General features: G+C 70.5%; 5 protein-coding genes across 13 annotated transcripts in view; 1 reads left to right on the top strand and 4 right to left on the bottom strand.

Moving 5' to 3' along the window:
* The window catches only part of CFAP70 (cilia and flagella associated protein 70), a 24,639-nt gene extending 23,456 nt beyond the window's left edge, over positions 1 to 1,183 (bottom strand). For 4 of the 5 annotated variants that reach the window (XM_035339502.1, XM_035339506.1, XM_035339504.1 and 1 more), the window contains exon 1: positions 1,048 to 1,175. The gene's annotated coding sequence lies outside the window, so the exon portion shown is untranslated. Of the gene's footprint in view, positions 1 to 1,047 lie in introns of all 5 variants that reach the window. The other variant, XM_035339505.1, reaches the window with a different exon arrangement.
* Positions 466 to 3,205, top strand: MSS51 (MSS51 mitochondrial translational activator). Its single transcript, XM_035339526.1, has 6 exons — positions 466 to 803; positions 1,076 to 1,231; positions 1,378 to 1,502; positions 1,701 to 2,264; positions 2,596 to 2,689; positions 2,792 to 3,205. Exons 1-6 carry the CDS (start codon positions 625 to 627, stop codon positions 3,000 to 3,002), a joined length of 1,329 nt encoding a protein of 442 aa, XP_035195417.1. The 5' UTR covers positions 466 to 624; the 3' UTR covers positions 3,003 to 3,205.
* A 4-nt stretch (positions 3,206 to 3,209) lies between these two features.
* LOC118174273 (cytoplasmic phosphatidylinositol transfer protein 1-like) lies at positions 3,210 to 8,856 on the bottom strand. Of its 2 annotated transcripts, none has more exons than XM_035339531.1 (9): positions 7,653 to 8,847; positions 6,764 to 6,912; positions 5,636 to 5,724; positions 5,502 to 5,509; positions 5,320 to 5,391; positions 5,097 to 5,192; positions 4,856 to 5,011; positions 4,730 to 4,793; positions 3,210 to 4,071 (listed from the first exon to the last, which is right to left on the bottom strand). In XM_035339531.1, the coding sequence occupies exons 1-9, from the start codon at positions 7,698 to 7,700 to the stop codon at positions 3,806 to 3,808; spliced, it is 948 nt and encodes a 315-aa protein (XP_035195422.1). In that variant the 5' UTR covers positions 7,701 to 8,847; the 3' UTR covers positions 3,210 to 3,805. The 2 variants fall into 2 exon arrangements, with proteins under 2 accessions (XP_035195422.1, XP_035195421.1); XM_035339530.1 differs by lacking the exon at positions 3,210 to 4,071 and adding an exon at positions 4,130 to 4,380 and having other exon boundaries at positions 4,625 to 4,793; positions 7,653 to 8,856.
* A 1,662-nt stretch (positions 8,857 to 10,518) lies between these two features.
* LOC118174275 (myeloid-associated differentiation marker homolog) lies at positions 10,519 to 12,159 on the bottom strand. The gene has a single exon (XM_035339533.1). It carries the CDS (start codon positions 11,529 to 11,531, stop codon positions 10,665 to 10,667), a length of 867 nt encoding a protein of 288 aa, XP_035195424.1. The 5' UTR covers positions 11,532 to 12,159; the 3' UTR covers positions 10,519 to 10,664.
* Positions 12,160 to 12,264: 105 nt separating this feature from the next.
* On the bottom strand, positions 12,265 to 22,868 carry SEPTIN12 (septin 12). Of its 4 annotated transcripts, XM_035339508.1 has the most exons (12): positions 22,698 to 22,868; positions 19,606 to 20,574; positions 17,905 to 18,039; positions 14,465 to 14,650; positions 14,060 to 14,188; positions 13,879 to 13,960; positions 13,639 to 13,776; positions 13,439 to 13,556; positions 13,254 to 13,349; positions 13,072 to 13,168; positions 12,845 to 12,896; positions 12,265 to 12,699 (listed from the first exon to the last, which is right to left on the bottom strand). In XM_035339508.1, the coding sequence occupies exons 1-12, from the start codon at positions 22,750 to 22,752 to the stop codon at positions 12,555 to 12,557; spliced, it is 2,202 nt and encodes a 733-aa protein (XP_035195399.1). In that variant the 5' UTR covers positions 22,753 to 22,868; the 3' UTR covers positions 12,265 to 12,554. The 4 variants fall into 4 exon arrangements, with proteins under 4 accessions (XP_035195399.1, XP_035195400.1, XP_035195401.1 ...); XM_035339509.1 differs by lacking the exon at positions 17,905 to 18,039 and having other exon boundaries at positions 22,698 to 22,867; XM_035339510.1 differs by lacking the exons at positions 17,905 to 18,039; positions 19,606 to 20,574; positions 22,698 to 22,868 and adding an exon at positions 15,818 to 15,959.
* Positions 22,869 to 24,610: the final 1,742 nt, after the last annotated feature.

Here is a 24,610-nt window from a genome sequence, read left to right as displayed (position 1 = left end):
CCCCCCCCCCCCCCCCCCCCCCCAACCACCACCGCAGGCGCAGACGGGAGCAGATTATGGAGACGACTTCTTGGAGCTAATTTTGCCACAAAGCGGGGGGATAGGAGATGAACGGGGATAGGCGCATGGGACGCTTGGTGCATACGTGGCTCCCTCCTGCATTTAACCGAAGCACGTCCCCGCGTTAAGGCGCGCGAGCCTTTGGGAGCTATCCCGCACGTGCCCGGCGCCGAAATACACCACGTACCTACTTCATAACCCACTTGCTCTGAGTTACGGAGCTCTTCCACAAATCACCCTCACGTCCCCCCGACACCTCCCTCAGAGGCACCCCGTCACCCTCCCCGGCCCCTTGCTGGGGAGCCCCGGGGGCGCGGGCCGGCCCCTGCCCGGGAGGGGTGACGGGAATAGCTTTGCTATCGGTGTCAGGCCGGGAGGCCTGGCCTTCTTGGGGCTGACATTTGAGCTCGGCCCGGCCGTGCCAGGAGTGGGACGTGCGGCCAGGCTGCCGCCCCGGTCACCACCCTCCTCCCGGCGGGACGGGGACAAGCATCGGGACGCCCGGACGGGTCTCTCGGGAGCTGGGCACCCCCCGCGCCCGGACCCCTCTGTCCCGCCGCCGGCATGGCCCAGCGGGGACAGGGAGCGGCCCGCAAAGCCTCCAAGAAGCCTGCAAAGGAGCCAGCAGCAGCAAGGGCGCCCGACATGGATTCCCTGGGCTTCCAAGCCATGGACAGCAATGTGCCGGGGCTGTCCCACGTCATCCTCCAGAAGCTCAACATGAAGAGCTACGAGGACTACAAGTGAGTGAGAGCAGCTGGGGCAGGCTGTGCGGGTGCTGTGTGCCTTCCCCCGAGCTGGCGCGTCCCTGTCCCCCCGGCTCCTTGGTTCCCCCTCCAGCAGCCCCAGCTCCCCCCAGGACAAGGTGACGCCCGCGGCTCCTTGTCCCCGACCAGCTCAGCTCAGGATGGCCTTGGCCAGAGGTGAAATCCCACAAACGTAGAGGGAAGACACGAGCCCAGCTGGGCTGGGCAGGACCCTACTCACCCCCCCGATGCTTCTGGGCTCCCTTCAGATCTGCCATGGACGGGAGGAAGAGGGGCAGTGACTTCGGCATCCGGACCTACTTTGACATGTTCCAGAAGATGGAGGACACGTTCAAGTTCTGCGCCGAGTGCAAGAAGCTCCCCGATGCCCTCCCTGACCCCAAAAGTCTCCGCCGATGCAAGAGGTACCGGGGAGGTGGTGTGACAGCGCGGGGCTGGGTGTTCCCCAGCCCCCAGAAGGGTGAGCTCAGCCCGGCGGCGGGGGTGAGGCTGGGGGAGGAACGGATCCTGGCCGCCCCCAAGGCTGGGCACGCTGCCTCTCTCCCCCCAGATGCCAGAACGTGTACTACTGCGGCGTGGCGTGCCAGCGTGCCAACTGGCCTCTGCACAAGAAGTTCTGCAAGAAGCTGAAGCTGGTGGCCCTGGACCGGCTGGTGGAGTGGCTCGTCTTCACAGGTGGGGCAGGGGGCACTGCTCCCACCCCACACGCCCCCCCCAGCCCACCCCCTGAGCATGTGGGGTCCCTCCTCTCCCAGCTCTGGTCACCCTGGGCTGGCAGTGCCACCACCTCCAGCATCCCTGCAGCTTGCTGGGGGGGGAACGGGCAGCCTGGCCTGCAGGGCCACCCCTGGAAAGCCACTTTTCTGCCCCCAGGTGACATTCCCTTCCCCACGGAGGCCTGGACAAAACCCGCCGGGGACGTGGCAGGCTGGGAGGACTGGTTCGCCATGCAGGGGCAGCTGGAGGAGAAGCTGGGCGCTGTCCTGGCCGGGCGCTACATGAGCCTCCTCTGGGCCAACGCGGGGAAGCCCCGGCCGGAGGAGGGAGAGCTGCGTGAGTCCGTCCGGCGCCTCGTCACCGACTTCCACTCGCGGCCGCTCACCATCGGCCTGGGGCTGCGGCTCTTTGGCCTCGACCCCCTGGCCAAGCCCCTCACCATCCACGTGGTGGGGGCGTCCCACGTGGAGACCCTCAACACCCGGGTGACGGACTACGACGAGCTGGCGCGGATGTTCCCGGGGCAGCAGGGCATGGAGGTGGTGATGGTGGGGGTGGATGTGGTGGACGGGCCCATCATGAGGCCCCCCCTGGCCACGCCAGGGCCGCAGGGGAGGATCTATCTCAGCAGCTTCAAGGGCCTGTACCACGACTTCTGGGAAGGGCAGGTGGAGACCAAGCTGGCCGCCCGCCCCGACCTGGTGGTGGGCTTCCACCCGGGTGAGTGCCCAGGGTGCAGCACCCGAGGCTGCTGGGGACTTCGGGACATGCCCAGGGCTTGCCACGGCTGTGCACCACGCCACCACGGGCCACCACAGATGGGGTGACGCCCTGGGGCTCGGGTGCCGGCAGCGCCCAGAGGGGTCCCTGCATTTGGGCTCCAGATCTCGGTGCTGGGGCTCAGCCCAGGACCCAGAGCCTGGCGGGGAGCGGGGACCACCCTTGCTCAGGGGGCTCGGTCCTTCCTGGCAGCCTCACGCTGTGCCAGCCGGGCTTTCTCGGGGAGGGGAGGACAGGCAATGCGCCCCCACTCACTGATGCGTCCCCGCAGGTTTCCACGCCTGCCCGGACCTCATGGCAGGCTGGCTGCCCACGCTGCTGCTGCTGCGGGACTACCGCCTGCCCACCCTCTTCACCGTCTACAGGTGAGCCCCCCGGCGAGCCCCCCGAGCTGGCTGCGGGGACGTCCCCGCAGGGAACGCCCCAGCCAAGCAGTGACGGGACTCCTCCATTCCTTCTCCTGGCAGCGAGCAGGAGCTGAAGTCCTCGCTGCAGATCCTGGTGGAGCTGGAGACGCACATCACGGGCTACGCCGCCAACCCCTTCGCCTCCCTGCGGCCCGAGCAGGTCTACTCCAGCCCCAACAAGGCGCCCGTCTACTGCAGCTCCTACTACATCACCCTGCTGGGGCCGGCCGCCTCTGTCGGGGAGCTGGAGGGCGGCAGCGATGACGACTAGCAGGGAAGGGAGCCGGGTTCCTCCGGAGGCATCGGTGAGCTCCCCAGCCCGACCCACCTCCTCTGGCCCACCCCACAAACCCCGACCCCCGTGCTGCCCATCCCAGCTGGCGTCCAGCGTGTGCCACGTGCCAAGGAGGGACGTGGCGATGGTGCAGGTTCAGCTCTCCTCTGCAGAGCCCAATAAAGCGCCGCTGGGAGCCAGCCGCCACGTCTCCAGCTTTATTTCTGAAAAGGACCTTGTCTTCCCAAAGAAAATACAGGTCTGAGCCTGCCCCGGCACCCCTCGCGCTGACACGGCCTCCAACTGCGAGACCTGGAGTGCGTGGGGCTGCGTGGTCCCTGGCATCCCACAGGGAGCCCCAGGAGGTGGCACTGGGATGTCACTGGCACTCCCACACCCCCCCGCCTGTGCCCGGTGCCTACCTTGCAGGGTGCTGCTCGAGCATCGCTCCCCGGCTGCCGCGGCACCCAGCCCGGCACGGCCACGCGCCCAGCCCGGCCACGGCTGGACCGAAGGGCCTGGGATGCTGCCATGGCCCGACGCCACCTGGGACGAGGAGCGGGGCGTCCCCTCCCCGTGGGACAGCAGGTCCAGCGTGGCGATGGTGGCAACGTCCCACACGGGCACCCGCAGCGGCTCAGGGTCGCCGGCACCCCCCCGGGGCTCCCCTGCGCCCTGACGACGGGCTCCCCCCTCGGGGTCAGCATCCGTCGGAGGGGACGAGGCGGGTGGCAGGGCTGGCAGGGAGGAGAGGACAGTCCGACCGGGCAGGTGGCACGGCGCGGCCTCACGGCGCGGCCTCACTCGGCGCTGGCGCGTTCCCGCAGCGCAGGCAGCGTCAGGGTCTCCGGCGCCGACTTCTTGCGGGGCCGAGCTTTGGGGGGTGCGAGGAAGTCGGGGGCTTCGTCGCTGAGGGGGGTGGAAGGGGCGCTGGCGGGGGCCGAGTGCGTGGCCGTGGGCTGCCCCACCTCGCTGACCGAAATGGTGGGGGCCACCATGCCGATGATCTCGTTGGTGGCCTCCTGCGTCTCCCGCTCGTAGCGCCGCACCTCCTCCATCGTCATGCCTGCCGAGCACACGCGGGCTCGCGGCCGCCTCCAGCGCGGCCTCGTCCTGCACCCCCAGCGGCCCCAACCCCATCAGCTGCCAGCCCCGGGCACCGCGTCCCCGCTGAGCTGCACGAGGGGAAGGAGGGGACGGGCAGGGAAGGGGCACGCAGGGCAGCGGGCGAAGGCGAGGTGGCAGCAGGACCCTGCGGGGAGGGGACGCACGGGAGGGGCGAGCCATGCCGGGGGGCGCAGCGGTGGCGCAGGGGGGCTCCATGTGCACGGGGGACCACCGGCGTGTGCCGAGGTGGGAACCCAAGGGGACGTACACACAGAGGCCGTCCGGGAGCTAGGGGGGCTGGCTCCCCAGCTTTGGGCTTGCGGCCGCTTGCAGCTGCGTCTCGAAGCTCTCCCGGGGACACGTCTGGAAGGCAGAGAGCCCAAATGGCCCCAGCGGTGGCCCCGGAGGTGGCCATTTCGGCTCGCCCGGCCCCAGCCATGCTTCAGCCAAGCCTTGCCCAGCGCGATCCTGGGCGTGCAGCGAAGCGGGCAGCGAGCTGGGGGGGGGGGGGGCAGGCAGGGCGGGCAGGGGGCACGGGGAGCCGGAGGAACAGCCAGCGAGGTTGGTGGCATCGGGGGTCCCGTGCGCAGGGGCTGGGGGACGCCGCGGGGACTCACCGCACCACTCGTCCACCCAGGTGAAGGCTTGCCGGTGCCCGATCAGCAGGATGTCCCGGATCACCTGTGACACCGGCCGTCAGCACCCACAGCCGGGTGGCCCCCGCCGCCCTCGGCCGCCCTCACCTTGTGCACGAACTGCTCCACGCGCGTCTGCAGCCCCCACACCTCGAACTTGACGGTCACCAGCTTGTAGGAGCACATGATGGGCTTGGTGTGCTGGCGCCAGCCCTCCCGCAGCGGCCCCCGGCCCGTCTTGGCCGAGCTGAAGAACCGGGGGTCCTGGGGCGCGGAGCGGGATCATGAGCCGGGGACGGGGGGACCCGGAGCGGGGCTCCCCAGGGAGCTGCCCCCACAGCCCCGTTACCTCCAGGCTGCGGTAGTAGCGCTCGGGGATCTCGTCGAAGGCGATGTCCAGGAACGAGACCTCGTGGTCGCCCAGGATTTTATCGCTGCGGAAGATCTGGGGTGGGGAGGGAGGGCGAGAGGGGTCGGCACCGGCTGCGTGCGCCCCCCCCCCCCAATGAGTTTGCCAGGTCTCAGATCAACCAGCTCAGGAGGCAGGGAGGGACACGGCCGGTGCCACTCACGTTCTCGCTGTCCCCGCAGTTGTCCTCGTATTTGGTCTCGATGTAGATGGAGAACTTGGGCAGGAAGGAGCACTGCGGGGACAGCGCCTGGGAGCTGGTCCCCGAGGGACGCCCACCCTAGCGCCCCCTCCCCAGCCACGCCACGGGAAAGGGACCGGGTCACCCCCGTGCCCCCTCCTTACCGTGTACTCTGCAGGGATGCCGCGGCACGCCAGCATCACGGGGTGGCACCGTGGGGGAAGAGAGGGAGAGGTGAGACCAGGACACGGCTGGCCCCGCAGTGCCGGGCGGCCCCGTCCCCGCGCCCGGGTCTCACCCGTGATGGTGTAGGGGTAGTAGTTCCAGGCCTTCTCCGTGATGTAGAAGATGCGGGGGGTCACCGCCCGGGCCCAGCTCGGCAGCTTGCTGTTGTGGGGGAGGGAGGCAGGATACGGCCCAGGAGCACGGCCCTGCCCTGCTGAGCACAGCTCCCCGACCCCCATCAGCTCCCCAGGGACCTCACCCCTTCCCCAGAACCCCTCCATCACCCCAGAACCCCCCAGGGACCCCCCCATCACCCCAAGACCCTCCCCATCACCCCAGGACCAGGTCCCCATCGCGGTCCTGTCCCCCGCAGGCCCCCCTGGCCCCGCTCCCCGGGCAGGATCCGGCCCCGCTCGCCACGGCGGCCGCCTCCCTCCCAGCGGCGGGGAGCCGGGCGGTGTTTTTTGATTAATTTTCAGGCGTTATAAATAACATCCCCAAGAGGAGAATCGTGAGTGCCGCAGCTAAAAATATCCCGTCTAACGCCAGCGACTCCCTGGCGGGGGAGCCGCCGGTGCACGCTCGGCCGCTCGCCGCAGCTGGCGGCGGGGACACGGGGACAGCGGCACCGCGCGCCTGCGGCTGCCCGACAGGCACCTGGGGCTGCGCGTGGGGACACGGGGGCACCCCGGGACGGGACGGGCAGGGCAGCAGCCGGGGGTGTCCCCGCAGAGCCCGGGGCAGTGCAGCGCCGGGCCACTTGTGGGACCCGGGGAGGGGCTGTGTGCCGGGAGAGGGTGCGGCCCCCAAGGACGGGGGCACCCCAGGACACGGGTGCGCACCAGGAGATGTACACGTCCCTCAGATGGGTGCAGTCCCCAAAGATGGGTGCGCCCCAGGAGAGAGCTGCAGTCCCTGAAGATGGGTGCAGCCCTCAGGAGATGGATGCAGTCCCCAAGATGGGTGCAGCCCCCCAGGAGATGGTGCAGCTCTGGGAGATGGTGGCCCCCCTTGGGAGATGGGCGCATCCCCCAAAAGGTGGCTGCATGCCAGGAGGCAGGCGCAGCCCCACTCTGGGAAGGCTGTTCCCTGAGGATTCTGGAAGCAGGGACGGGGTCACGCCTCTGCCTGGCTGTGCCCCCCAGCACGGCAGTGTCCCCGCGGAGCTGGGGCAGGATGGGACCGTGGGCGGGTGCCTCACCTGGAGAGGTGGACGCGCTTCTCGGTGAACTGGCCGGGGCCGTGGACGGGGTCCTCGTGGGGCTCGTTCTTCACCACCTCCACGCCCTCGCCCTTCTCGCTCTCCTGGTGGCTGTGCTTGCTGATGGTGTACAGCTGCCCTACGCGGTACTGCAACGAGCGAGAGGGGAAACTGAGGCACGGAGCAAAGCGGTGCCAGAGCCCGAGCCGTGCAGCAGGCACCAGTCTCCCCAGGGTCCCCCTGCTCTCACGCCTGGGCGAGGGCCGGATCCTGCCCTTCCCACTGCCCGGGTACCTGCAGCGATTTCCCTGCCTGCCTGCCCGGGCGGGCCAGGGAAAAAGAAAATAAAATCCCATGGCCGTGTGTGCCCGTACTCGGCGGTGCGGCGGCGCAATAACCGCATTGTTGTTGTGCCGGAGATCCCATCCATCATCCCGGCTGCCGGGCAGGTCTCCTCGCCGCTCCGCCTAACCGCAAACCTTCCCCAGGTGCTGCCACAAACCCGCAGGTGTGGGCGCAGCTGCTGCGAGCCCCCTGCTCCCCAGAACGGCCCCACTGAGCGCTGCTGCTTGCCGGCGGGGATTTGGGCTGCTCCGCCAGCACCCAAACCGCAGCCCTTTGCCCGCCACCTCTGCGCTGCCCCAGGCGTTGTGCCCCGGGGGCACCACGCACGGCAATGGGACGTGCCGGGGGGTCCCGTGCTCGCACCCCAAAACACCACATAGAGCATCTCACACCCAACATGTGGCCAAAATGACTTAACCGAGGCACGGTCCTTGCCCTGAGGGGACGGCAGCGGGGACCGCGGTGTCCCCCAGCCCACCTGCGGGCAGATCCCGCAGGACCACCACCCAGTGCCCCCCGCGTCCCCGAGGGGACACCCCCGCACCTCCTCGGTGGTGAGCGGCATGCAGATGCGGTACTCCTTGACGAGCATGGTGGCGGGGTCAGGCGTCGGCGCTGGCGGGGGCGCAGCTCATCCTGGGGGGGGGGGGGAGGGGGGACACGGGGCGCGCGGTGACAGCGGGCTGCGGGAGCGGACGCCCACGCTGGCACCGCGCCGCGAGCACCGGTGACTTCACGCGGCGTTGCCATGGCAGTGGTGCGAGGTCACCGGTGCGAGGAGCAGCCCGGGCGCACCGGCCGCGGGGACACCCCGGCACCCCGACACCCCGCGGCACACGTTAACCCTTTCCTTGCCGTGCAGACGCCCACAGCCTGGTGCAGCCGTCCTGGAGCACACGTGTGCTGCTCTCCCCACCCCACCTCCCAGAAACGGTGCTATCTCTTCGGGGTGCCACATCCCCATCCTGCCAGGCAGACGGCTGTGGGGACAATGGGATGGGTGGGATATGACCCATGGGGACGGACCCTGACCCCTATCCTGCTCCCACCTGGGTGCCCCCCAGGGAGCACCCACAGCCGTGTCCCCATGAGGCTGGGGCTCTGTGGGGGTCCCTCCCCTGGTGACACTGGTCCCAGCCAGGGGCACTGCCAGGCTGCCCCGCTTGCCCCTGGTCCCTGCTCCAGCTGGAGCAGCCTTGGGGGGCTCCTGGCTGTGGTCTGCAGCCACCAGGGACACAGAGGGGACACGGCAGGGGTGCGAGCCCCCAGGCAGTCACCTCAAGTGGGGCTCAGACCTGGCTCCCTTGGGGGAGGCTGATGGGGGCTGCCTGGGGGTTGCTTGTCCAGACGGGGACACAGAAGTGTCCCTAGGGCCACAGGGGCACTGAGGGCCACAGGGACATCTCGGGGGGCCACAGGGGCTTCCAGCTGGTGGGGAAGGGGGCCGGGCACTGGTGCTGGTTTGCAAGAAGCTAAATCCCCCTCGGCAGGCTCCTCACCCACCGCCAGCGACAGAGGTGGCCCTGGCATGCGGCACAGCCAGCTGAAGGAGGGGACGCCCCCGGTGTCCCCCTCCGGGACCCCCAGCCAGCCTGGGGCTGAACCGTGCGCTCCAGCCGGCCCGGGGGTTCCGGGAGGGGGGTGCCCAGTGCTCCATCGCCCCCGTCCCCACAGCCCGCCCCGCTCATCCCGGGGCCCCGGCTGCCGGCTCGGGTATCGTGGGGGGGGGGTCTCCAGCTCCAGCCCCGCCGCCCCCCGCCCCGGCCGCACTCACCCGGGCCCTCGCCGGTTCCCGCTCCCCGCCGCCGCCGTGCCCCGGCCGCCCCGGGCCGTGCGCAGGAGCTGCCGCCTCCCGCGCCGCCGCTCCGGTGCACACCGACCCCTAGGGGGAGGAATCCGCCGCGCACCGGCACCGGCACCGCTCCTGCACCGGCAACCGCGCCGCACCGGGGCTCCCCACGGCACGGCACGGCACGGCACGGCACGGCACGGCACGGCGGCTCCCCATGGCACGGTGCGGCAATGGCACAGCACCGGCGCTCCCCATAGCGCGCTATTCGGGTACCCCACGGCACGGCACGGCACGGCCCGGGGGCTCTGCATTAGCACGGCCCGGCCCCGGAGCTGCCCACAGCACGGCACCGGCGCACCCCACGGCACGGCGCAGCACCGGCGCTCCCTGCGCCCACCAGCACTCAGCCGCTCCCGGTGCCACCGCGCGCCCCGGGGCCACGAGACACCCCCAGATCCCTGCGCGGGGTGCAGCGGGCTGGGAGCCCCCCACTCCCCGCACGCCCCCAGCCCACCCGCGGCTGCCTCCCCGCGCCCCAGCCTCACCGTGCCCACCGGCCGCAGCCCCGCCGCGGTACCCGTTACCGGCACCAAGCGCCGCAACTCATCGCCGGTGACGGCCGCCGCGCGCTCCCGCGCCTCTTTCCTCTATGAATTTCAATCAACTCGGGCATCTAAAAATAGCTCCGCTCCGGCGCTGGGCAGGGCTGCGCCGGGGTGTGCGTTTTTTTTTCCTTTATTTGCTCAAAAAAATTCTCCCTCGAGAGGCTCCGGTGGCCGAGCGCGGGCCCCACCGGCCAGGCGAAGGTCGCGGTGGCGAGGTGACAGCCGCTGTGGGGTTGTGGCACCCGGCTGGGAGGTGGCAGGGACAAGGCGGTGGCACGGTGGTGGCGGGGAGGTGGCACTGGTGAAGGAGCAGGGGGAGCGCAGCCTGGGGCCAAACGCGTGGCTAAAAGCAGTGGCGAGGCCTGGGGAGGTAGAACCCAAGGGAGCAGCATGGGTTGGGGACAGCGTGGGGACACTGTGCAGGTGCCCTGCCTGCAGGACATGCCTGCACCGCTCTGCGCCCTTCTTCCCGGCGTGGTGGCATCCTGCTGTGCCACCGGCCTCGCGGTGGCACCACTCAGGTGCTGGTGGCACCCCAGTGTCCTCAGGCAGGGGACTCCCTGGTGCCACCACGGTGTGGAACAGCAGGCACGGGGACAGCCGCTCCAGCCAGCGTGACCGTGAGCCGTGGGGCTCTCACCCAGGTGACGGTGACAGCCCTGTCCCAGGGCTTGGGGACCGTGCCCCCCCCCCCAGCAGCCACATTCCTCCCGAACCCGTTCTGCAGGGTCCTGCGGTGCCAAGTCAGAAGCATCCGGGTGGTTTTTTTTTCCTGGTCATGCCCCGTTTAACTCCAGCGGCAACGGGCAGGAGAGAAGAGGAGCTGCTGAAGGCCGGCGTCCCCCTGCCACCGCTGGTGTCCCCCTGCCACCACCCGGCCCCACGGGGTGACCCAGAACAGCCCCCCCCCCCCCAGCCAGGGAAAGAATACAGGGGGAAGAAAGTGGAGGCAGAAACAAGTGAAAAATGACCCAATTTAATCCCAAAGCTCCCCCCCCCCAGCCCCCAGGCCATGGGGATCCCCCCGCTCTCCCCCCCGCCGGCACCCCCAGCACCACCGCTGCCCCCGGCGCGGGGGGAAGAAGGGAGGAAGGAGCTCTCCGAGGCGCCCGGCCTCTTCCTCAGCTCCGCGCCCGGCCCCGCGCCCTCCCCGCCGCCCTCAGGAAGGGGCCCTGATGAAGACCATCTTGGTGGAGTAGACCAGGTCCACGAGGTAGGCGAGGAAGTTGAAGATGGTGAGGAAGGTGACCCCCAGGTGCTTGTTCCAGGAGCAGTTGGCGTCGCAGGGGTTGGGCCGGCTCTTGTTGTTGAAGCTGTAGAAGGGCCAGATGACGATGGCGGTGAGGTACATTACCATGGCCAGCGCGTTGTAGGCCACCAGCACCTTCTCCAGCGGGCAGGGCATGTAGCTGAGGCAGCGGCCGATGGTGAAGATGATGATGAGGAGGGTGACGATGAAGCAGATGGAGTAGACGGCTATGCACCACTGCAGGCCAGGGTGGGAGCCGTAGGAATCCAGCAAGGAGAAGATGAGACACGCCACGTAGGCCTCAAACACCTTGAGGAGGCCGGGCACGGTGGAGAGGAAGCTGCTGATGTCCCCCGGCTTGGCGCGGGTGAGCCCCACCTCGAGGGCGTAGGCGAGGAAGCAGAGGCAGGACATGGCCGTGGCGGCCGCCTGGCGCATGCAGCGGCTGCTGCTGCAAGGGCTGTGGACGAAGACGGAGGGGAACACCACCGAGCTGGTGAAGATCATCAGCGCCGCCAGCATGGAGAAGGCCGAGGTGAAGTCGTCCCAGGAGAGGGGCAGCTTGGGGTAGAGCTCCAGCAGCTCCAGCAGGACGATCAGCAGCGTGACGACGAAGCAGAAGCACCAGCTGAACATGCACCACGTCCCGTAGGGGCCCCTGAAGTCCCTGGTGGAGGCCACCAGGCTGAAGGCGATGCAGGACAGCAGGATGGCGAAGAGCCGGGCGATGCCCACCCAGGAGGTGATGGCTCGCAGGTTCACCGTCACCAACGCCATGGCCCCGCCGAGCTCCCGCGCCGAGCGCCGGGAAGTGGCCGCCGCCGCCGCTCTTATCTGCGTGCCGGGACTGAGGGGTGGGGCGCGCGGTGGGGAGCCGCCGGCCGCCGGCCCCCGCACATCCCCGGGGCTCCCCGCGCCACAGACCCCGGTCCCCGTCCCCACCACGGCCCCGCACGGCGTCCCGGGGCTGGCGGCGGGTGGATCATTAACGCGGGGCCGGCGCAGCTGGTGACGGTTCGGCGGGGGGGAGGCGGGTGCTGGCACCCAGCCCGGGCCCTGCCCTGGGGGTGGGAGGCGCAAAGGGGCCTCTCCCGCACCCCAGCAGCACCCAGGGGCCCCCTGCGCCCTGCCGGTGCTGCAGGTGAGGATTTCGGGGTGCTGCACTCTGAAATCCCAGGGGCTCCTTGGAAATGTCCCCGTGCAGGGGGGAGGCAGGGGGCCCGGGGTCCCCAGGAGGGGGTGACACAGCTGGGTGTAACCCACACACCTCCGGGTGCCACCGCTGCCGCTCCCTGCGGGCACGGCCGTGGCCCGATAAGCGGCTCAAAGTCCGGGTGCGCCCGCTGCCGTCACCGGGCTGGGCTGGTGGGGTGACAGCGGGGAGGGGACCCGCGCTCCGCCAGCCCCGCTGCCACCGGCCACCCGCCCTGCGCCTGGCCAGCTGCCCCCCCTTGTCACCGCAGGGGACAGCGCCGCGGGAGGGAGGATGACGATGGCGGATGCCGAAGGCTCCGGCTTCACCTTTAATGCCAAGCAGGCTTCGGGGGATCCTGGTGAAGCCCGGCGACCTGGGGACGGGGACACCCTGGGAGCCCCCTCTGCTCACATCCTTGAACCAGTGTGGGCCGGGGGGGGGGGGGTGCACGGCGTCCCCCTGCACCTGCCGAGGCGTCCGGGGACAGGGGAAGGTGACGCCGGGGGGGCGTGGGTCCGTCCCCAGCCGGCAGAGGTGGCACGGGGCAGCACAGTCACTGGTGGGGCAGGGGACGGGCACCGCCACGGGGGCCGGGGTCCCAGGGCTCAGAGGTTGCTGTCGTCCTCGTCCTTGCCCGGCAGCCCGTTGGCGGGGCTCAGCGCCACCCGGTTGCTCTCGTTCAGCCGCCGCACGCGGTAGCTCTCGTAATGCACGTTGTGGGTGATGTCCTTCAGGTCCTGCAGGTGGGACCTGCCCGGGGCGGCAGCGAGGAGGAAAGGCACCAAGTCACCGTCACACACCGCCCCTGTGGCTGGGGTCCTCCCCACCTCCCCAACCCCACTCTGGGGTGCTCCAGCAGGGTCCCGGGCACCCCCCGCCCCATTCCCCGGCTCACCGGATGAGCAGGTCCCGCAGCATGGGGAACTCGCAGTGCATCGGGTTCTCCACTGCAAGGCAAGACAGAGCCTTGTGGGGACGTCCTGGGCGGGCTGGGGGCCACCGGAGCTCGGGCACAGCCCCACGCCGCGGGGAGAGCACCCACCCGGGCAAGGGTGCACCCAGGGGTGCTGCTGCCCTCGAGGCCCCCCCGGTGGCACCCCACTCCCCCTTGCTTGCCCTTACCTTCGATGATGCCCCACTTGGTCTTGCGGCCCAGCACCCGCCTGCCGTTCACCTGGTGCTCCTGGTCCGCCCCCACCACGGCGAACGGGATCTTCTCCTGCGGGCGCAGGGGCGCACGGTCACCCCGGGGTGCCACCGCGCTCCCCCCGGCCCCCAGAACGGCAGCATATCCCGGCCCTCACCCGAATCACGTTGTTGAGCAACCTGTCATCCGGGTCCTCGTCGAAGTCCTCCTGCGGGTACACGCTGATGGCGTGGGCCTTCAGGTCCTGCTGGATCTGCGGGGCACGGGGTGTGAGGTGGTGCTGGGCTGAGTTTTTTGCGGGGGGGGATGTTGGGACCAGGAGCCCCCCGGGGGTGCCCTCACCCGTTGCTTGAACTCTGCCCGCTCCTCCAGGGTGAGCGTGTCGGCTTTGGCGATCACCGGCACCACGTTGACGATCTTGCTGAGCCTCCGCATGAACTCCAGGTCGAGGGGCCTCAGCCTGACAGGGATGTCCGTCACCCTGCTGCCCCTCCAGCAGCACCCATGGGTGCCAGGGGTGGGGGCACCGCGCTGGTACTCACCAGTGGCCCGTGGGGGGGACGAAGTACACGCAGCCATGGACCCTGGTGTCCGGGATCTTCCTCTTACGGGTGATGAGGATCTCCTCGCGCAGGTACCTCTCGTACTGCTCGTTGATGTACTTGATGATGGGGTCCCAGCTGGTGATGAAGGGATGGCATCAGAGAGCCCCACCGGGGGGGGAGGTGGGGTCAGCCTCTCCCAAAATGCTGCCACCCCCCCCGCCCCCGGCTGCGCCCTACCAGTTCTCGTTGTTGATCTGGTCCCCGAACCCCGGCGTGTCCGTCACCGTCAGCTTCATCTTCACACCCTTCTCCTCGATGACTATGGGGCATGTGGGGTCAGCGGGGTCCACGCATTAAGGAGGCTTCCCCTGCTTCTCTCCCCGGGGTTTAAGGGACACGACCGCATCGGTGGCCTTACCATGGGTGACCGACTGCAGCTGCACCGTCTTCGGGATGCGCTCCTCCTGGCCGGGCTGCGAGGCTTTGCGGCTCACTTTGGACTTGAAGAGGGTGTTCACCATCGTGGACTTCCCCAGCCCGCTCTGCCCTGCGGGGACACCAGCAGCTCCGCTTTGTCCCCTCTGATGGTATTTCTAACCCCTCTCCCTACGATAACGCCTCGGTACCCCTTTAGGAGCAGCCCAGCCCTGCAGGACCAAGGCTGGGATGAGCTGCCCAGCTCCTGGTGCCGCGGGAAGCATCACCGCCGCGTCACACTACGGGATTCATCCTTCCCCGATTTATTGTTGAAAGCCTGCTTTTTCCCATCCTCCCCCCACACAGTGGCATCACATTTCCAGCCGCCAGCCCCGCGAGCGCTCACCGACGACCATGATGTTGAACTCGAAGCCCGTCTTCATGGTCTTGACCCTCATCTGGTCGAGCACGGCTTCGATCCCCACGTAGCCGAAGAGCTCATGCGCCCCCTTGCCGGGCGCAGCGCCGGGGGGCAGCTCCTCGAGCACAGCCGGCGCCTCCATGCTGCTCTCCTGCGGCTCCAGGCTGCTCCCTGCACGGGGGCGAACGCGGGGTGAGCCCAGGGCTGCCGGGGAGCAGGGACGCCCCCAAACCCCGTCCCCAGCTTGCTCCCGTGCCCGGTAGGACGCCCTGGCTGGCTGCCGCTCGCCCCACCACCGTTACCCCAGCAGCAGCCGCGCCGGCGGGCACGCAGCCCCGGCGCATTCCTGGCAGCCTGCGAGGCAAAGCTCGGCAACGGGGCGCGCCGCCCCCCCGGCACCACAGGCAGAGGGGACGGGGGCGTCCCTTAGCGGCATCACTGGGGCGACTCTGCCCCAACGTGGGCCACCGAGCACCCGTTTCCGCCCGAGCCCTCCACGATGCCACCCGCGGCTCGGCAAGCGGTGGTGTCACAAGCGCCGGCACCCGGTCCCAGCCACCAGCATCCTTCATTTTCACCCTGTGCCATGGCCAGCGGGCACCTCCTGGTGCAGCCCCGGTGTGCACCGGGGGGCTCCGGGCACGGCCCCGGACCCCGCTTTGCACCAGGCACCTGTAACTCAGGAGGGGAGCGCAGGCGGTGGCACCACCACGGGGGCCGGCACCGAGGCGCGTGTCCAGCCCCGAGAGGGTGAAGGCGGGTGGCAGAGCCACCACGGTGCCACCTGCCACCGGGCACCAGCTGGACAAGAGCCGCCGGGCGTGCAGCCACAGCCCCTCGCCTTCCGCCCACCCCAGCCCTTTGTGTGGCGGCTTCAAGGGGCCCCGAGCCCTCATCCCCCTCCTCCTCCTCCTCCTCTTTCTCCCTCCCAGCACGGCCATTGTTCGGGTCCTACCTCTGCGACGCGATGTCCCCGCTCAGCGCCCCGCTCCCACGCAGCTGGCTGGGGACGGGGGGGGGGACCCCGGGTGTCCACGTCCCCCGGCCGCTGCAGCGCCGCAGCCCGGTCCCGTCCCCTCCGGGGCTTAATCGCGGGCTGGCGCCCGGCTGCGCTCGCACATGCCCAGCATGGCAATAACCCTGCCTCCCCCGCCCCCCGCCCATGCACCGAGTTTGCCCGTTCTGAGCTCAGCCTCCAACCCAGCCGGCAGCAACGGGGACCCCGGCACGGCGACGCCCCCATCCCCAAACGGCACCCTGAGCACCCACGGTGTGGGTGGCCCCCCGAGCACCCCCACCAGCTCCGTGGCACCCAGGGGCTGCCCCCGGGGCACCCACCTGGCACCGGGCGGTGGCGGGGGAAGCACCGGGGACCCCCACGCCTGGCGCTGCCCACCCCGCTGCCGCAGTGCCCCACGGCGCCTGCGTCCCCCAGCCCACGCCGCAGCCTCCCCGCCTGGCACATATGTGCCAGCCATCTCTTGGCGTTGGCGAGGCTCGAGCAGCAGCTTGCTGCCGGCCCAAGCTGCCGACGCAGCCACGTGCCATGTGGCTTGGGGACAGGGACCCGCAGGGCCTGCCCCGGCAGCACGGGGAGGCGGAGGGAGCGACGCGCTCGGTGCTTTGTGTCCCGTGGAGGGGGGACCGGGTGCCCCCTGCCCACCAGTGGGCACGAGCCCACCTTGCTGGGAGGTGCGGGATCAGCCGCTGTGGCTGCCAGGATGCAGCCGGTGACCGAGAAGGTGGCAAGGTTGGGGACAGCAGCGCTGCATGGCCTGGCGAGCAGCCGGGCTGGGAGCAGGGGGGGAGCACCCCAGGGTGCTGCGCATGCTGTCTTCCCGGGGGAGAGATTTTCTCTCTCCAAAGCTGGCATGGCCCAGCTCCCATCCGCCCATGGCACCCTAGCACCCTTGGCTGCATCGGCCAGGGCTTTCCTCGGAAATGTCAAAACAGCCCGGGACTTCCTGGTGGCAGCCGTGACACCCAGCTGGCGGGGGGGGGGGGACGATGGGCGGCTGGGTGCTGCCCGCAGCAGCGCCTGCTCCTGTGGGCGCCCAGCTTGGAGCGAGCTGGGGGGGGCTCATCCTGCCCTGCCCCCCACTCACCTCAGCACCATGCAGTGCCAGGACCCCCAGCTGCCCCCACCCTGTCCACAAGGTTGCCAGGACAGACCCGGAACCAGGCAACGCAGCCACTGCCTGCAGCCACCCCGATGTCACCCCCACCCCCAGTCCCCAAGTCACAACCAGGAGGACGAGTGCCACCGGCTCGCAACCACCCCCAGCTCGGAGCGGGCAGGAGGAGCTGGGCCAGCCCCGAGCATCCCGCGTGTCCCCACCTCACCTCCGCTCCCTCAAGCAGGGGACACCCCCAGCGCCCCACAAAACCTTCCCACCTCCGCACGAGCCGCCACCCAGCGCCACCCCAGGGTGCCCGGCCACCGCAGGCAGGGCGCAGCGCCTGCACCCAGGGGCTCCCGGCACGGCTGTCACCTCCTGCCCCGTGCCGCGCGGTGCCGGCGGCAGTGCCGAGCAGACACAAACAGCCGGAGGGGTGCGGGTGGAGCCGCACGGAGGCGCTGGGTGCTGCGCCCACGGCCCCCCGGCAGGGCGCCAGCCCCCCGGTGCCGCAGGCGGCCCCGCCGCCCTCCGCCAGAAACCGCGGCCGAGAGCGCGGCGGCCAGGCGGCCCATGTGGGGCCATTAGGGAGCTCTTCATTATCTCTTCATGTGGCCCGGGATAATGGCTCCCTGTAGACGGACCTGTTCCAGGGCTCATTTAGGATGGTTTATTTTCCAGGCAGGGACGAGTAAGCCCGGGTCCGTGGTAGCCCGGAATGGTTTAATTACTGATGCGGGGTTAATCGGCACATTGGCCGGAGAAGCCTGTAATAAGCTCACAGGGGTGGAGGGTGGCGGGAGGCGGCGGTGGGAAAGGAGCTGAGCATCGCTGGGCGCGGGGAGCGCGGCCGAAAGGCTCGCAGGATGCGGCCGCAGTGAGCCAGCCCCTGTGGTGCGGGGACGGAGGGTTTTGGGGTGCAGATCCCCCACCCCTTACAAGAACCCGTGGTGGCCGTGCCACGGTGACAGCGCCCACCATGCAACGGCTGGTCCTCACCCAGCCGAGCGTGACCCAGAAACACCGCTCCCACCGCCACGCAGGACCCCAGGGGACAGCGCTGACCAGCCCCATCCGTGGCCGGACCCGGAGCCGAGCTGGCCATGGAGCTGCACTGGGGCGGGTGCTGCGCGCCCACCGCAAGCAGAAGAGGAAGTGAGACCATGGGGCCCCGCTGCAGTGACAGGGACCAAAGCCCTGCCGTGACACCAAGCACCCTGCCCACCATGCATACGGGAACCGGGGCGCTCGCCCTGCCCCAGCACCCCGCGCCCGCCGGCCTCCCTGCGCGCCTCCGTCCGCCCCTACCTCGGCTCCGGCCGTGCCGCTGCACCACGAGCTGGTCACCGGGGCCGAATGGCTCCTGGGGTGCAAGGCAGGAGGGAGGCTGCAGCCCACGGCTCCTCCTCTGCTCCTCCTCCTCCTCCTCCTCGCCTCGGGGCCCTGTGTGGGTGATTGGGGCGCTCGGTGTGGAAGTGAAACACGGTGGCTCTGGAAGTGAAGCTCAGCGCTTCCCGAAAATGGGAGCGGGCCCGAGCACACCACCGACAGCCCCCAACACCCAGGGCAAACTGTGGCTGCGTGCACCCCTGGGTGCCACTGGCTCAGGCCCTGGTGTCCCCCGGGAGAGGAACTGCCCCGTCCCCACCTCTTCCCGGCACAGGAGCCTCTGTCCCAGGATGGTGCCCACGCGCTGCCCTCCGGCTCGCGCCCGCTCCGCAGCCAGGCCCGGCTCGGCCGTCCCGTCACCAGCACCCCGACCCTGCTGTGTGTCCCCCAGCTCGGGTCCAGCCAGGCTGGCTCGGCCACGGGCATTGCTGCGGGATGATTCACTGCAGCCCGGAGCAGATGTATGGATGCCTTCGCGCGCGTTAGTACTTAGAGCCCCGGCGACGGCGGCTTTCAAGGCACCTGAGCGAGACAGGCAATGATCCCCAGGCATGTAAACAGGCGGCCCCAGTGGCTGCGGCCGTGCCCCGGCCACCCCGGCGTCCTCCCTCCATCCCCGGGGCCGCGCCGTGCTCGGGGACGGACGCCTGGGCAGGCGGCGGTGGGAGGCAGCGCCAGGGACGTGGCCGTGCCCAGCGCCTGGGGGCCCCGTGCTGCCACCGCAGCGAGGGGACACTTGGCACCGCGGGGCCCTGCCTGTGGTGGCACGGGGCCACGGGCATGTCCCATGTCCCACGGGTGACACCAAGAGCCACGAGCTGCAGCCTGGGTATGTGGGCATCGTGCACCACACCGCTGGCAGGGATGAAGCCACCGGCGCAGGGACAGCCTAGGGACGGGAGCGGTGGCTTGGGGACCCCAGGAGGGTCCGCTGGGGCTCTGCCGGGGGGGGCCCCGTGGCCTCGTTTCCTCCCCACCCTTCCCGGGGCGCGGGTGGTGCGAGCATGTCAAAGCAGACCTTGGCCCCCCGCCACCTCCTCCGCCCCCGGGCCGCTGCGGGAAGGGAGGCAACAGGATCTGTCCCCGTGCCAAGGCGAGGAGGGATGAGGAGGGAAGAAAGTGCTGGACGCGGGACAAGATCGCAGCGATACGAGGCATGAGCGCAGCCCCGGCACTCGGCGCTGTGGCGGATGCAGCACATGTGTCCCGACCTGTCTCCCCACGCCAGGGAAAACAATTAGTGCCGGGGGGCGGCGCGGAAACCTCGCCAGGCACCCCAGGGCCGGGCGGGACGGGAGCGCTGCCAGCACCGTGCTCGGCTCCGTGCCGTGTGCCCCCCCTGCCACGCGCCGTGCCGAGCCGTGCCAGGTTGCGCCCCGAAGCACCCGGCCCCGCAGCACTGGGCACCGAGAAGGATGCAGGTGGGGACTGGTGACAGTGGCAGCGTCCCCAGCGGGTGCTTCAGGGCCAGCCTGGCACTGCCATGGCCACGTCCCCAGCACCTGCCGGGGTGGCTCGAGGTGGCACCAGCACCGGGGCACACAGCACGCCACGGGGCTCACCGACAGCAAGGGGACCCGGTGGGGACAGGAAGGAGGGACAGAGGGGAGCGAGTCCTACCGTGCTCCGGCGTCCCTGGGGTGCAGCAGCCATCCGCAGCCTCACTGGGCCCCTGTGGCCCTACCGAGCTGGCACCAGAGGGGTTCCCCATGGGGGGACCGGTGTCACCGCCATCCCTTGGTGCTGCTGGGGTCCCCGACATCAGCACCAGCCCCCCGAGGAAGGTGGGCTGGGAGCTCACTTGCACCGTCTGTGGCTGGGTCACCAGCTTGAAGGGGGCTGCCTGGGGGGGCGGCAGCAGGGACAGAGCCTCGCCGGGGTCGGTGGCCATGGTGGCAGCAAGGGTGGCGTCCCCTGGGCCCCGGGGGGGAGGGCGGGCCAGGCGGGGGCTGGCGCTGAGACAAACCCTGAGCTGCGTCCGGGGCAGCCCCGGGGCCACCTCAGTGGGTGAAGAGGAGGAAGAGGGGGAGGAAGGCCTGCAGGCACGGGGCTGGACGGTGGGGCTGCGGGCACCCCACGGCAGCGGGGGGCGCGAGGCGGGCAGGGGGACCCCCGGCTCCTCGGCGATGTGCAGGTCCAGCGCCGGCAGCGAGCCGTGGCCGGTGGCCACGCGGAGGGGACGCTCCGGCTCCGCCGGGAAGACGCTGCCGTGGGACGGCACCTTCTTCAGGCCGGGGCTGGTGGCAGGGGGGGCACCCGGCGGCCGGGGGGGCGCGGGGCTCTCCAGGCTGGAGGAGGAGCTGCGCAGGCTCTCGCCATCGCTGCCCGGCCCCGGACGGGTCTGGAAGGAGGCGACGCGGGCGATGCCGCTGCTGCTGGGGCCCCGGCTGGCGGCGAGGCTGGCGCTGAGCCGGCTCCGCAGCAGCGGGCTGTGGGACGGGCTGGGGCCGGTGCCCATGCGGGGCACGGGGCTGGGCTGCAGCAACCGGTGGCTCTCGACGGCACCCGAGGGCAGCGGGGACGCAGCAGGGGAGCCGGGCACCGCGTCCACATCCTCCGTGTCCTCTGCCTCAAAAGACTTCTTGAGCGCTGGGTGAGAGAGAGACAGAGAGGGAGAGGTGGTATGAGAGTGGCACCCGATGGCACCCAGCGTTGTCAGAGGACAGCCGAGCCCGGAGCTCATCAGACCCCCTCTGTCCCGCGCACCCGGGGTCTCCCCCCGTGCAGCCGGGTGCCAAAGAGCCGTTTGTGAGCCCGGCCCGGATGGGAAACCGGATCGCTGCCGCCGGCCCCACGGCATTGTTCTCCCCGGCTTATCTGCGGGCCGGCCGGCCGGTGCCGCCACCTCCCCGGCTCCCCCGCGCAGCACACTGCCCGCTTTATTCCCCTGTAAGGGATCCGGCCCTGCGTAACCAGATCCCCGCCGGACCCTCTCGCCCTGCATCCTTTGGGAGCACAGCTCCAGCTGCGGGCACCAGCGCTGAGGATTCCTGTCCTGTTCCAGGGCATTAACCCTGAAGCCTACTGATGGCGAGGCAGGGCAGCGCTATCGCTACGCGCAGCGGGAACGTTACAGGGCGCGTGGTCAGCCTCTGCAGACCACGACAGCCCTGCCAAGGGCTCTTCCTTTCCCCCACGAGCAGCACGCGGGAGGTGCTCACGGATCTAACTGCACCCAGCAGCCCACGCCGCGTCCCCGGGGCTCCTGTCGGTGCGAACGCGCCTCCCGCTTCCCCCGCACGCCCCCCGCCCACTCGCAGCCCTTTGGGCATCGCAGCGCCTGGCTGCGGAGCAAAGCCGCCTGCCACGGGGCGTTTGGCAGCGGTGGGGGGCGAGCCGGGGCCCAGGCCGGGCACTCCGCTCCCCCGGGGGCAGCGATCCCTCACAGCCCGGCCAGGCACCGCCGTGGTAGGTCTGAGCAGCCGGGACCCCCGTGAAGCCCCCGCGGGCAGGAAGCAGCTTTGCCCCCTCCCTCCCTCCCTCCCTTCCTCCTTCCCTCTCTCCGCAGCGCGGGGCCCCCCGGGAGCCGCGTTCCTGCCAGATCTGCCGAAGCGGCACCGTTTGGTGCCGGCTCCCCACGGAGAGCTCCCGCCGAGCGCTGCCTGCTCCGGGGAGCCCCACGCGGCGCCCCGACCTCCCCGCCGTGCTGGCACGTGCACCGGCGCGAGGCCGCCCTCGTCCTCCTCTTCCTCGGCCTCATCCGCTGCCCGGCTTGGCCATGGCCCCATCGGTGCTGGAGGCGGTGGGGTGATGGGGTCAGGGGGTGATGGGGTGGGGGCCATGGGGACCTGGCCGGGGGCGATGAGGCTGGGCTGGGTCTCGCCTCCCCGTCCCCTCCTCAGGTCGCTGGCCCCGTGCCCGGGGCTGGGCAGAGGTCAGGGGCCAGGGCGCGGGTGATGCTAATAACAGCTCTCCGCCGGGCAGGTATTTCCCAGGCAGCCGGGCTGCCGGGGGCGGTGAGGACACGGGGGCGATGGGGACACGGGGGGGGGCTCCCCCCTCCCTACTCTGTGCTGCTCTCCACCGCCGCAGCACTGGGGTACCCCAAACCACCTCCTTTTACCCCAAATCGTCCCCAGCCGTGAGCCACCCTCGCCATCCTCTGCCCGGCCGAGGTGCCCGGAGCCAGGGGCAGGGCGGAGGCGGCGGAGCAGCCCCGGGGGGGGGTCGGGGTAGGTGCTCGCATTCCTCCCCGGCGAGGGCAGCAGCAGCCCCAGCGTCAGGTTTCGCCGCCCGCTCCTCCCCACCCTGCCCCTTCCCAAGCCCCTGCCCCGACCCGCCGCGGCCTCCGGCGAGCAGCGAGGGGGGATTTGGGGCCGAAAGAAAAAAAGGGGAAAAAAAGGAGGAAAAGGAAAAAAAAAAAAAGGGACGAAAAAAAAAAAAAAAAAAAAAAAAAGAAAGAAAACTTCTCGGTGCTATCGGGCTCCCCGTGCCCGGCCCCACTGAGCAGCGACGGGTGGGAGAGCAACGCGGGACGCGGCGTGCACGCGTGGGGGAGCGCACACGCACCCCCCATGTGTGCATGTACGGACAGACATACGTGCACACACACACACACACACACACACAAACACGCGCGCACCCCTTCCCGGACCGAGCCCAGCCCCGCGCACCCACCCGTGAGCGCGGCCCCGCGTGGGGGTCTGGGGGGCCGCGGGGTCCCGGGGGAGGATTTGGAGGGGGCTGGGGGGGGTGGGGGGTCGCGTCCTCACCTTCGAAGTCGGAGAGGATCCCGTCCAGGTGCTCCTTGACCGAGAGCCGGGCCATGGGCGCGGGGGGGCGCGGGGCTGCGCCGCATGGGAACCGGAGCGGAACCGGAGCGGAACCGGAGCGGAGCAGCCCCGGCCGGGACGGCGGCGGCTGCCCCGGGCTGTGCGGGCGAGCAGGCGAAGGAGGAGGGGAAAGGAGCGGGAGGAGGGGAGGGCTGCAGGGGGCGGGGGCGGCGGGGGGAGGCGCTGCCCGCGCCCCCGCCCCGGCCGGATCCCCCCACCCGGTTCCCCGGGCCCGGCCTGGGGGGCTCCGGTGGTCCCAACCCCGCCAACTCCGGCCCCGTGGCTGCTGTCCCCACCCCACGCTGCCGGACCCCTGCCATCCCCACGGCCGCCCTGGGATGCTGCAGCCCCTCGCCCCCACGGATGGGGGTCACCCGTGGGTGCAGGCGGAGGACGGGACCCCCCCCCCCGCCACCCACGTGAGAGGGCAGAGTGGTGGCCAGAGCCGGGGACCCCCACGCCTGGCTCTGCAGCCCCCGTGCAAAGGGGTCACCAAGCGGCCCTGCCCCACGCTGCCCCCTTCCAGGGATGCTCCCAGCACCCGCCTTGGCGCTGCTCAATGAGGGGGGGCCCCGGGTGGGCTGGGGTCCTGGGGATCCCGGGTGGGCTGTGCGCCACAGGCCCAGGGATTTCCTGCTTGGAGCAAGAGGAGGAAAACGTGGTGGCGCCGGCAGGGCCGCCTGTTGTCACCTCCTCGCCGGGGGTGTGGGTGTCCGCTGGGCGTTCCCGTCCCCTGTCCTGCATCCCGGAGCATCCCCGGGGACCGGCCGCCAGCCGCAGGGACCCGCGCTCCCCACGAGCATCCCGGGGTGCAGCCCATGGCGGGCCCCAAGGGGCAGCACCGATGGGCAAGGGGCGGCCCCCCCCCCATAGCCCAGCGCGATGCTCGAGGGGGGCACCAAGGGTTAAGCCGCCCCCTCCCGTCCCCAGCCCCAGCGGGGGAGATTGGCAGCAGATGTGGAAGGGAAGGAGCTGGAAATCCCTTCTCCAAACACGGGGCCCGCAGCGCCAGCCCTGCTCCTCACCACCCTCCAGCCGCCCGGCCGAGAGTAAACACCCGGCGGCTGCAGCGCATTCCTGCGCTGGGCCCGGGCTGGGGGCTGCGGCCCCGTGTCCCCGTCCCCACGGGGAGCCCACGGATGCAGCCCCGGTGCCGCGTCCTCACCCGGGGGTGCAGGACACGGCCGCGGTGTGGTCCCGGCCGCATCTGGGGGCTTTCGGAGGTGCCCGCTGGCTCCCCAGGGAAGGGTCTGGACGGCACCGCAGTGTGTGCTCCACGAGGCCGGGGTGATTTATGGCGCTGCCTTCGCCCGTGGAGCCGAGCCGGAGCTGGGCTCGGTGTGCCCGACCCGAGGAAGGCAGCGGCAGAGCGGCCGCAGGGCCGGCACCGTGGCCATGGTCGGGTCATGGCATGCGGGTCAGGGCTCCTGGGACACCCACGGCAGGGCCAGAAGGGCCGGAGCACGGCGGCGGCGGTGCCAGGAGCGTTGCAGAAGCTGCCGAGTGGCCCCAAGGAGTTTTGGAGCCGCGACAGCTCCGCAAAGCCATAAACCTATTGAAAGCGTGTTTGTTTAAACGCACTGCTGTTTTTTTAAGAGCTCTTCAAAGCTCCCCGGGGTGGGCTGGGGTGGCCCACAGCCGCCGGGCGCTGCCGACATCCAGAAGAGCTCGAGTGCTTCAGAGCCGCTGCAAACATCTAGAAGGCATTTCACAGGTGAAGGAAGGTTTTAGAGGAGGTTTGGAGCTGCTTTCAGCTCCACAAAGCGGCGCGGAGCAGCACGGAGCTGTTCCAGAGCCGCTCACGCCTTTTCAGTGCCCTTTGGAGGAGGTTTCGAACCACTCAGAGAAGTTTA

The sequence above is a fragment of the Oxyura jamaicensis genome, chromosome 14, assembly GCF_011077185.1.
Source record: "Oxyura jamaicensis isolate SHBP4307 breed ruddy duck chromosome 14, BPBGC_Ojam_1.0, whole genome shotgun sequence".
Classification (NCBI taxonomy): Eukaryota; Metazoa; Chordata; class Aves; order Anseriformes; family Anatidae; genus Oxyura; species Oxyura jamaicensis.
The sequence above is the reverse complement of the archived record's forward strand: the minus strand, read 5'-3'. Positions and strand labels throughout refer to the sequence as shown.